The 12180-nt window shown below is 34.8% G+C and overlaps 1 protein-coding gene across 1 annotated transcript in view; it reads right to left on the bottom strand.

The window, feature by feature from the left end:
- UHRF2 (ubiquitin like with PHD and ring finger domains 2) overlaps positions 1–12180 on the bottom strand; it is a 71104-nt gene that overhangs the window by 46535 nt on the left and 12389 nt on the right. Inside the window, exon 3 of the mRNA XM_068974034.1 lies at positions 9052–9311. Coding sequence (XP_068830135.1) covers positions 9052–9311 — 260 coding nt within the window. The remainder of the gene's footprint in view (positions 1–9051; positions 9312–12180) is intronic.

The following is a 12180-nucleotide window of genomic DNA, read 5'->3' on the forward strand; positions in this document are numbered from 1 at the left end:
TTATTACTGGATACTTTTCGAGGTTGTTAGGGAAAAAGAGAACACGGTCAAGTAGATATTTACAAATGAGTAACTTAAAGCTGAAAGTTAAGCAAAACAAAAAACTTAACCAAAGACCTAGAATTCAAACCAAATTTCTGATTCTAATGCCTGAAAACTATGCTGCCTATAACAGAACCAATGATCTGTATACTTAAGAAGGCCCTGGCTGCCTGTTTGAAAAGCAGATTCCTGGGCTCTACTCCAGGCCAACCCAATGCAGGGAGTGGGTCTTTGATAGCCCTCAGGAAATTGCACTATAGACACCTTACCTGGGTGAATCCACAGTTTTGCTGACCATCTTTGAGAGATACTACTATAAAGGAATGATGTATAAACTTGAAAAAGTGAAATCAACTGATATCTGTAGTCATTTTAACTAATATCTGTAGTTATTTTTCTAAGCACTAAGTTATCTTTTAACACAAGAGAAGAACAACAATAAGGTTAAAGATCTAACTTCTTCTGCCCTCCTTTTGATTTTTATCCATTCAGAACACTGCAAGTCATAGAGGAAATACTCTAAGTTTTTGGCAAACATGTCAGTAACAACCAAGAAACAATGAAGCAGACTTGTCACTGCGCCAGGGTTCTGAAACTTAACTTCTCATTTATAGCTCCCTACTCAAGATCAACATGACACGCTGACCTGATTTTTAAAAATCATACTCCTTTTCTCCCGTGAAAACCCAGAAATCATTCAAACATTTTTGACAGTCCTTTAGAAACAGATCACATCAATACATTCAAGAAAATCAGTTTTGTTACTTTACAGAACAACTTTTACTTAAAAATACCACTTGATTGTATTCAAAATTGGCTCACTGACTTCTATTTGTAGTAACCATAATCAAGGCTACTCAAAGGCATGCACCACAGGCTCAGAATAACTCAAAAAAAAAAAAAAATCTTAAAAAGACTGCTGGTGGCAATGACAACATTATTCTAAGATATTCTCCAGATGGGCTTTTAACTGTAGCCTAGCATAAATTACCCTCCAAGTCCTAGTGATGCTCTAACAGTTCCATTTGATCTCATTCCCATGGGTTGAGCCATGACACTGTGTTAAAAACAGCAGTTTAATAATCTATTTTCCCTTACAGAAAAAAAGAAAGCACACAGGTATTTGTTTATTGATTTAAGGTTTCTGTTCTGTGAAAGCATAACTGGAGAGACTGACAAAATTTAAAAATATGTAAACATAACTGCTTTATAATATTATATATACATATTTATTTATATATTAAAATATTTTATAAGCAGGCTTCTCTCAAAGTGAGAGGTAGTCTGGCAGTGTGGTTCTAAGTATGTGCTTTTCCGAATCTCGATCTACCTCCTATCAACTATTCAATACTGGGTATGTTAGCTAACTTCTCTAAATCTCAGTTATTCCTTCTTTACACTTAGAAAAGTACCTACGCCATTGATTGTTTAATGAGGATTACATGAAATAATCCAGGTAAAGGACTTGTAGAGTGCCTGGCACATAGCACTGTATTAAAAAGAGAATTATTGAACTATACTTTTAAAAGGGTACTTCAGAATAATTTACTAAAAATTCAAAATAAGAAGTTAAGTTTGCTTCCAAGGTAAACCAACATTTCTATTCTAAATGTGAACACTATGGAACATGAAAGCTTATATGGTAATTTTCACATCATTATGAAAACTCTTAACACTCATGTTTCAAGATTTCAACTTTGCCTAGCCACTGACAATTATTAAGATATAGAAATAAAGTAATTTTCATAAACATTTTCCCTCTTTACATATATACTTCCTTGTTCAAACTACTAGAGGTTTCTAACTTACATTTCTCTTTATAGAAATTAGCTCCAATTTATAAACCAAGATCTCTAAATTAGACCACTAAATTTAACAAAGCAATTTTAAAAAGCCACTAACATGACTAGTATTCCCAAATTCACCTTTTCAAATGACCTATAAAGGTACACATTGTAAGGATGCACAAGCAAGAAAGCATGTATGTGGGAAGATTCTGAGATCTAATTCAACGTGAAGCCAAATTTAGGAAGCTTGTCTCAAAACCACAGATGCATTTTAGAGTGTAATTCTAAAGGAAAGCCAGGACTAGATCTCAGAGCAAATACTCAACTACTATATGAGTGTTGGCCCCCACTCCAGAATTTACCAATACTTAATGGATGATGGAACAGAGAGAAGAAATAAAGTATACTTTTAAACAGTCATTCTGGAGCTAATTCTGCAAATACTACTACCAAGTTCCTTTTATATGATCTGGGTTGAGTTCTTAAGAGGAAGTGCAAGTTTGGGGAATTCAGAGAAATTATTAAGTCAAAAGAAACAGTATGTGAATGATGTTAACATACTAAAATTGTCACAAAACTCAAAACATTAACTGGCTAAAAAAAATTACCAGTGGAGAAACAGACATAGAGAATAGACTTACAAACATGGGGAGAGGGGAGGAGAGGGTGAGGTGTATGGAGAGAGTAACATGAAAACTTACATTACCATATGTAAAATAGATAGCCAAGGGAAATCTGCCCTATGGCTCAGGAAACTCAAACAGGGCCTCTGTATCAACCTAGAGGGGTGGGATGGAGAGGGAGGTGGGAGGGAGGTTCAAAAGGAAGGGGATATATGTATACCTATGGCTGATTCATGCTGAGGTTTGACAGAAGACAACAAAATTCTGTAAAGCAATTATCCTTCAGTTTAAAAAAATTTATATATATAAAGAATAAATTTAAAAAATTACCAATATATCATAAAAGATAAATTCTCCACAAACATGTTATGGACATTGCTTCCCTATGTTAGCCAAGCTGGCACAAAGACTGCATAGTGGAATATGGGCCCTCATTTAAGTGATATTGATCATTTAGCTTAAATGAAATACAATTCTTTTATTAATAGAAAAAAGACTTAACTAACAATTTTATCTATATAAACAAAATGGAAAATTCAACAAGTCATATGCCACCTATGTAGGTACTAAAAGATGAACACTCAGGTTCCTCAGGCATTGTGTATCATCTCCAGTCTTTAATATAGTTACTATATTTAAATTGTCATATCAACCCCTTTCCCTCATATTGGTCTTTAGAGGCAGGTATGTGATAGCAAATGATAAAGCTGGGCAAAAGGCAATGAGTGAGTGGTTCTTAAATTTGAGTATACATATGAACCACCCAGAGGACATATTAAAACCCAGATTGCAGGGCCACCTACAGAGATCAACTTATTATATCTGGAGTTAAGTACAAGGAATTGGATTTCTAGCAAGTATAATGCTCACATTCCCAGCCAGGTCTACACTTTGAGAACCACTGTTCTAAGGCCATAGTTCTCACTATGGCTACATATGAGAATCCCAGAGGAACTTTTCAGACACCAATGCTTGGAAGTCCCAAAGATCAATTATATAGGAATTTCTGGGAGTAGGTCCTAGGCACTGATATTTTTAAAGCTTCTTAGACAACTAACATGGAAGTAGGGTTGAGAACCACTAGCCTAATTAAAATGAATCTAAACCAAATCCACAAGGAACAGATGTTTCTTAATACAAAAGCAGGGTAAGGACTTAAGCCTTTATCTGTTGATAAAGCAGCCAAGTGATGAGTATAAACTCAGTAGTGTGCCCTCAGCTACCCAGGATTGAACTCAAAGTTTTGAGTGCGGTCTGCTTTAAAACACTGGCAGAGTTGAAAGCCAGTCTTTAGGTCATACAGAATGTTTGACCTTTGAAGTCACGTAGGCTTCCACCAATTACATATACCATGTTTAGGCACAGTGCCAATAATGCATATTGGTTAACGTACAAGCTCTGAGTCAGACCATTTAACATATGTGACCTCTGGCAAGTTACATAAGTCTTGGTCTCTTCATATGGGAGTTAATGAAACATTATAGTTGTGTTAAAGATTATATGAACATTCCAGTAAGAAGTTAGCTCAGAGTCTGGTACAGAAGAGTTAGTGTAATTAAGTAAACCTAAATTTAAAAAAGACTTAATGTAAGTACCTGTAAGCTACACTATAGACATATTAAACTACTAGAAATGCTAAGGAACTGACTGCCCCTTTTCATCTACTTCCACATCAGTCAAGGTCACGGCTCTTCATCACAATAGCTTTGGGATCTCTACTCTCACAAGACTGCAGTTATAGCTTTGTGAATTTAAATGTTTAGGACCCTTAAAAATTTTAAACCTTAAATAACTACAGAGAGTAACTAACGGGAATAAACAACTTTTAGAAAGCTATGGAAATATACAGCACAATATAACTAGGAAATAAAGAAAATTTTCATCTTCTCTTTCTTTGACCATAACGACTTCATGCATTTTTAATTTCCTGTATTACCTTCCTTTTATTTTCTGCCAAAATATCACTAGGGGAAAAAAAGTTTCAATCAGGCATAGTCCTTCTCCAACAAACACACTTTAGGAGTAAGATCATTTTGTGATGTATAGAAATACTGAATCACTATATTCAACACCTGTAGCTGCTACAGTGTTGTAGGTCAATTATACCTACAATACTATAAAATGACATATATATATACAACATGCAAATATATATAAATATATACATATAGTATAATACAGTTATACTCCAACACTACAGGATGGCTTTAATCAAGAAGTAGTTAAGCTTTTGGTGAGGATATGGAGAAAATGGAACTTCCATACATAACTCATGGGAATATAAAATGGTGCAGCCATCTGGAAATAAATCTGGCACTTCTTCCCAAGGTGAAACATAACTGCTATACAGCCCAGCAATCCCTCTGCCACATACATACCAAAAAATTAAAATGCCCCCACAAAAAATAGTACATGAAGGTTCATAGCAGCAAAAAGAAAACATCAGTGCCCATAAACTGATAAATGGATAAGTAAACTGTGGTTTGGCAATAAATTATTTGCAATAAAAAGGAATAAAGTACTGATACACAAGCTCCAACGTGGATGAACCTGTTTACTTTTACTAAGTAAAAAAAGCCAGTCACAAAAGACCACATATTAGAGGGTTCCATTTATATGCAATGTCCAGAATACACACATCCAGAGTCAGAAGATTCCTGATTGCCTATGGCTGAGAGGGGTTGAGAAAAGGGCTGGAGGAGGTGGGGGCAGAGGTAGGGGAATGGAGAGTGACTGCTAATGGGTATGAGGCTTTTGGAAGATGAAAATGTTCTCTATTAGACTGTGGTGACTGTTGTACAATCCTGTTAATATACAAAAAAAAAATTGAATTTTACACTTAAATGGGCAAATTGAATGCTGTGTGATTTGTCTTAACATAGCTGCTTTTAAGAATTTAAAAAACTTTACAAAAGATTTAAGAATCCTTTGGATCTAAATCTCTAAAGTCTAGAATTAATATTTATACTGCCAACTCCTTCTCTCAAAGTACTTAATGGGGTGGTTTAACTCTAAAAATACAAAACCCTTGCTCAGACAAGAGTGATGCTAGATGAGTCAGAACAACAATCATTAAAAAAAAACACAAACACATTTAAGTTTTTTGAATCAGGTACTCTGATGTTAACTCCACGATTTTGCTTTACATTAGTTGTAGTAAGAAGCTCTAAATTCAGTCTATGTTCATTGAAGAATCTATAGAAAAGGGACTCTTACAAACAGTAAAAACTCTGAAACCTTAAAACATTTCAAATAAATCTCTTATTATAACCTGCTTTTTATGAACTTAGAATATTTGTAGCTATAATTTTGAGAAAAAATGAAGTAAGATTAGGAAACAAATGATTTCATTTAGATTCTATAACAATGTTAACTACTAGATCTGGCTTTTGGGACTAGACTGGTGAAACCATGAACCTTGTAAGTTATATCATAATTCTGTAATGTCACTTCTCATAGAGTAAAAATTGTTTTAAACTCTGAACTGGTTAATATGTTAGGACCAGTAGGTCACCATAAAACTAACTTCTCGACACCACCATTTTAAACTTATTCCCAAAGAATTCCTCTGACAGGTTCCTTGGTCCCAAGTACCATATCCCTCTGCTAAGGCTAAATGACAAGTTGTTCAAAATGCACTGCTGCACTCAGAGTTTGGAAATAATCAAGCAGATTACTTTCAACTTACTCTATGAGAAAAATGAATTAAGTCACTGAGAAATGATAGTACTATATCAGAATCATCAACGCAGCCTATATGTACTTAGAATTTATTAAGTTTAAGTACAAAAAAATTGTCTGACAAATACTGTTTTGAAAGTGAAAACTGAAGTTAGAATGACTGGATTATTTCTGTTTGCAATGTAACGTATTTAGTAATCCGCCATCTAAGACTAAAGCGGGTCAATGCTTGTTTTTGTTTACTTCTCAGGGCAGACCATTCTCTATCTTTAGAGATCTGGCTGGTAGGAAGTTTCTGTTATCTCTAAAGGGAACTGTGTGCATGCTGAGTAGTGTCCAACTCTCTGTGACCCCATGGACTGTAGCCCACCAGGCTCTTCAGTCCATTGAGTCTTCCAGGCAAGAATACTGGAGTGGATTGCCATTTCCTCCTCCAGGGAATCTTCTCGACCCAGGGACTGAACCCATGTCTCTCACGTCTCTTGCATTGGCAGGCAGATTCTTTACCACTGCGCCACCTGGGAAGCCCAGGTTATCCTGAAACCTACTTTCTGTGTTGTACAGAACTTCCTCCCAGAGCTTTTAAAATATGAAAGCCATCTTGATCCCAGTCTTTTCAAGCTAAATACTTAGTTCTTTCAGCTATTCTTCATGATGATTTTGTATTTTGAGTTCTAAAGATATCCAAGTAGAGAATAATCAGCCCAGTACAACAGGAACACCAGTCTTCTTCTACCTATCTTGTTTCTAATCAAGCACCTTACAATGTAACTATTTGACAGCTACATTCTACTGACTAAGTTGGAGCTTACTATTCAGTAAGAATCTGTATTACTACTGCTAAGCCATATATGCCAGTCTCTTGTCAATGCATCCTCCACCCAAGAAAGTAAGGACTTATTTAATAAGTTATTGAAATTAACATAAACTTGACTATAATTTTTAACTTTTCTGATAACCATGAAGAATGAAATTTTAACAAGATTTGTCATCACATCCATATGGGGTCATGGGTCTTTCTAGGTGCTTACACCAGCCTTTTGTTATTTAGGACTCTTATCCAGAAACTCATCTATTTTCATACTTTATTTCATATAGTCCTTTGTTCTTTTTGAAGATGTAAGTGATACATATTAAATTAAGCTTCTGATACTTTATTTCTCAAAGAAAGTTCAGATACTGTTTTCCTTAAGTTGCCAGTACTGAAATAATTCCATCCTGTGAAATTATTTTGAACAGATAATTTTAGTCTTCTCATGCATTCTGGGTTTACACTTCCTTTTACTAACATTCACTCTAGTCAAGAAAAATTTCTCCTACATTAAAAAATAGCCAGGGACTGTCCAGTGGCTTACGCTACCAAGACAGTGAGCCCAGGTTCCTTCTCTGGTCAGGGAACTAGACCCCACATGCCAACCTGGTGCAACCAAATAAATACACAGTCAAATAAATGCTAAGATACTGTGATTTATGCTTTAACATTATACCAAACTCAGGCCTATCCCTTGGAAAGTTGTATTCCAAAACCAACTAAGAGCCCCTAAACCTGTAAAAATTTAGTAAGCCTTAGTTCACTTAGTGTTTAAAAGTCACTCTATATCCACACTGTGCCATTCTATACAATTATTAATTTTTGGCCAAATAATAACTCCTTTATGGGCCAGAATCAAGTCCCAAGTAGCTGGTTTCTGAGTTCTTTTCTCTAAGAAATAAACACTCAAAACAAATCAAGAGCTCTACTTGTTGACAACAGATATACAGATAGCTGAAGTCCCCCACTAATGCAGTGTCTTGCCTCTTTGCCATGGTACTCATAAACCCAGAGACTGGTTACTGTTAACCTACCAACTCCAATCCCTTCCTATCCTAGCCTTGATTTACCAATATTTCAAGTCCTGGCCAATCCCACATTTTAATACTCATTTAAACTGTCGGTTCTATTATCATCTACTATGTTTAAAAAAAAAAAAGCAGTATGATGGCCATTTGAAATAAGCCATGTTGGCAACTTAGTTAGAGCCATAAGAAGTGTCAGAAAAGATAAAATGGATCTACTTTGGAGCCCTTTCCAGGTATCCTGGAAATATGTGTCAACACCAAAGTCTTTTATACCATTTTTGTAAGAAAAATTACAACCCTTTTAGAATCTTGAACTTACATTTGAGAAAATATTTGGTTGCGTATTTTCTACACATATGAAGATGTCACTTGAGTGAAGACTTAAAAGTTTATGTAGTGTTGAATAAATACTAAATCTTTCACCATAGTAAATTTTATAGTAGGATTTTAAAAATAAGTAAGGACGATGATAATTCAGTGTTAAGAGTCTAGGCCCTCAAATCAAGTTCTTAATACTATTTTCACGTGAACATTTAAAAACATTTGGTTGGGAGAGGGAGACTGGAAAGTGATTGCTGCTTATGTAGTTTTTTGGAGGGAAAATAAAAAAAGTGTTCTAAGATTAGTTTTTGATAATGCTCAATCTTGTGACTATATTAAAGACAGTGAATTATACCCTTTATATGTATAAATTTTATGTGAATTAACTCAGCAATAGCTTTCAGAAAATATTTCAACTCCATTCTAAAGACTATTACATCCCACGTTATTATATATTTTCTAAAATATTCTTAAAATGCATAGCAAAAGCCCTAACATACCAGAGGACCAGACAGAGAAACCTTACATATTAAATTAAGCCAGGTATTAGGATACCAAACACAAACTACTTATGAGCCAAATGTTGAATGTTAAGGAGCTCTTATTATAACCACTAAACAGAAACAAAAACATGGTACTAGACCAAACATGACTCCTGGATGATCTCTTCAGACTTATTTGAAAACAATCTTGAAATGGGAGATTTTGCTTCTGCAAACAAAAATATGAATGAAGTCCTCAATATCATGAGCACTTACTCATCATACTCGATATGATAAATAACGTCTTCATCAGCAGCAACAGAATCTGAATTAGATGTAGAGGGTACATTGTCCAATTTTTTTGTGTTCTCTTTGGAATTATGATTTACATTTCCATTAGTCCTTTTACAAGAACTGCCATTCTTCAGTGGAGTTTTGCCACGTGAGTGTCCATCAGAAGCTCTAGTAACACTATGTATACGTGCTTCAAACCAAGCACCAAGGGCGACATCTCTGGCATCCACCAATTCATTTACCTAAAAAAGTTTAAAATTAGTTAATGAAGCGTAACTTCATCTATTGCTTCAAAAACCTTAATATGACTCAAGTTATTTTGAGAGTTATCATGGTTAATATTTGCAGATACAAAAGTTAAAAGTAATTTCAAAGATTAGAACAAAATTATTCTTTTGGATTATACTGTCAAATCTGTTATTTACTAATATGAAATTAACTTTCCTCCCAATATCCTTCAGTGAAATAGGTATTTAACTATTCCTTATCCTTATCTATATTAGACTTTTAAAATATAATTCTTGTGTACCAAAGAGTCATCCTGGCATGTTATTCATTAAGAATGTCACTAACAAAAAGCCAGAACTTGGGAGCATTGTGACTGTAAAACTAATTTACTCCGTTAATTTCTTCAGAATCCTTCAGATAACTTACAGTCAGACCAACCAGAAAACAGTGTATTAAGCAAAAAATAAAAGAGGGACTTGTGCACATGTACAAAGGAAAGAATTTAATGAACCCCCCTATACAAAATGGGGTTAAGTTTCACCAACAGTAATTCACTAGCAAATGCATTATTTACTACCACAAAGGACGAATATAAAGAGAACAGAGCTATAAAGATGCAAAATACATGTAGTCAACTCTAGCAGATGTTCCAGAACTAAATCATACAATCTAACAAAAGGTATAAAACAAGGTGTCAGAAAAACAGGTACACCAGAGAAATTTAGATTTACCTAAAGAAGCTGGTTTTTAAAAAAATTATGTTGTCAAAAAACCGAAGGAATTGGTCTGAAGGTTAAGGCCCTTTCAGGAGCAATAATCAAGAGAAGTCCCTTCAACTTTAAGTCTTTAAAAACAAAAAAATGACATGACTAATACAAGATCATCACCTAATCAAGCTAGCTCTTTCTGAGAGTCTAAGACCACTTTAAGGTATCATATAGGGTGGGATGGGGGTGAGTATATAGTAAAAGTTAAAACCTATATACTAGATATTATGCAAGGCTACTTCAGTTAGGTTTAACAATCTTAATAATTAATAAATCCTATTTTACAGGATAAGGAAACAAAAGCTCTGACAAGTTAACTTGCTCCAAATGGAAGTTAATAAAATGCAAAACTAGGATCTGAAGACACCTTAACCTTAAGGATTATGTTCTTGCTACTGCACATTGCTATACATTATGTAAGGATATAGCTATCATAGTGATTCCTCCTATGGATCTCAGCATCAGCAAAGTTAACTGAAAACCTTCTGGGAAGGACTGACCATTCTAGATGCCATTAAGGACATTTGCAATTTATGGGAAGAGGCCAATATATCAACATTAACAGGATTTAGAAAAAGTTTATTCCAACCCTCATGGATGAACTTGGAGGAGTTCAGGACTTCACAGAGGAAGTAACTGCAGATGTGATGGAAATAGCAAGAGAACTAGAATTAGAAATGGATACTGAGGATGTAGGTGAACTGCTGTAATCCCGCAGTGAAGCAAATTGATAAGGAGTTGCTCCTTATCAATGAGCAAAGAAGCGGTGTCTTGAGATGGAATCTATTCCTGGTGAAGATGTGGTGAAGATTGTTGAAATGACAAAGGATTTAGAATACTATATAAACTTAGTTGATAAAGCAGTGGCAGGGTTTGAGGGGGTTAACTCCAATTTTGAAAGAAGTGGGTAAAATGCTATTCAAAGCCTTGCATGCTACAGAAAACTTGTTTGTGAGAGGAAGAGTCAATCAATGTGGCCAAACTTCATTGTCATCTTATTTAAGAAATTGCCACAGCTATGACCACCCTAATCAGTCAGTAGCCATTAACATAGACACAAGACCCTCTATCTGCAAAAAAGATCATGACTTACTGAAGGCTCAGACGATGGCTTTTTTTTTAGCAGTAAAGCATTTTTACATTAAGGTATGCACATTTTTTAAAAATTATGCTATTATACACTTAACAGAATAGTGTAAATGTAATTTTCATATGTACTGGAAAACCAAAAACTTGTGTTACCTGCTTTAGTGAGGTATTCTCTTTTTTGCAGTCATTTGGAACCAAACTTGTACTATCTTTGAGATATACAGTTGGCCACATTTAGAAAAGAGTCTTTCATGTCGAAGTATTTGATTAAAAAAAAACACCCCAAACAAAAGCTCCACATATGAGAGGAAAGGAAAAATCATTAAAAAATAAAATAGCACCAACAGCAAATACTTGAGGATTTACCATAGCTAGCTCCAGTTTTGTATGTTTTGTGAAAAACACACAAGCTCTGCACATAAACCTAGGTTTAAGTCCTTGCTTATCACCTCCTAAATGTAACCTTGAACAAAGTCCTTAACCTGTTCCAGCCTCAGCTTCTTTTACACAGTAACATACTTTGCAGTGTATTGAGATTAGGTGACAATTTGTATAACGTGCTAACTTAGCAAGCATACAGTAGCAACAAATGAAAAAACTCTCCTTCCACTAATTATCAATATATGTTCAATGTTAAGACTTATTAAAGCTCATAGTTAAGTCTTATTATACCATGCTTAGGAAATACATTATCCATTTAATGCTATATACATTATCTCCTTTAAAAATTACAATACAAAGTCATTCTTATTTCCTAATTAGGTTCAGAAGTGAAAAACACTTGCCCTCAGGAGATATACAGCTAGAAGTGAAGTGAAGTCGTGTTCGACTCTTTGCAACCCCATGGACTATACCCTGTCCATGGGATTTTCAAGGCAAGAATCCCAGAGTGGGTTGCCATTTCCTTCTCCAATACCGCTAGGAGTGGGGGCTAATAAAGGTTTCTCTAACTCTGAACAGGATTCCTCTTTATACCATGTTTCTTCAGAGTTACAAATCAAAACACAATATGGTTCTATTTACATAA

Source organism: Capricornis sumatraensis, chromosome 6 (genome assembly GCF_032405125.1).
Source record: "Capricornis sumatraensis isolate serow.1 chromosome 6, serow.2, whole genome shotgun sequence".
NCBI lineage: Eukaryota > Metazoa > Chordata > Mammalia > Artiodactyla > Bovidae > Capricornis > Capricornis sumatraensis.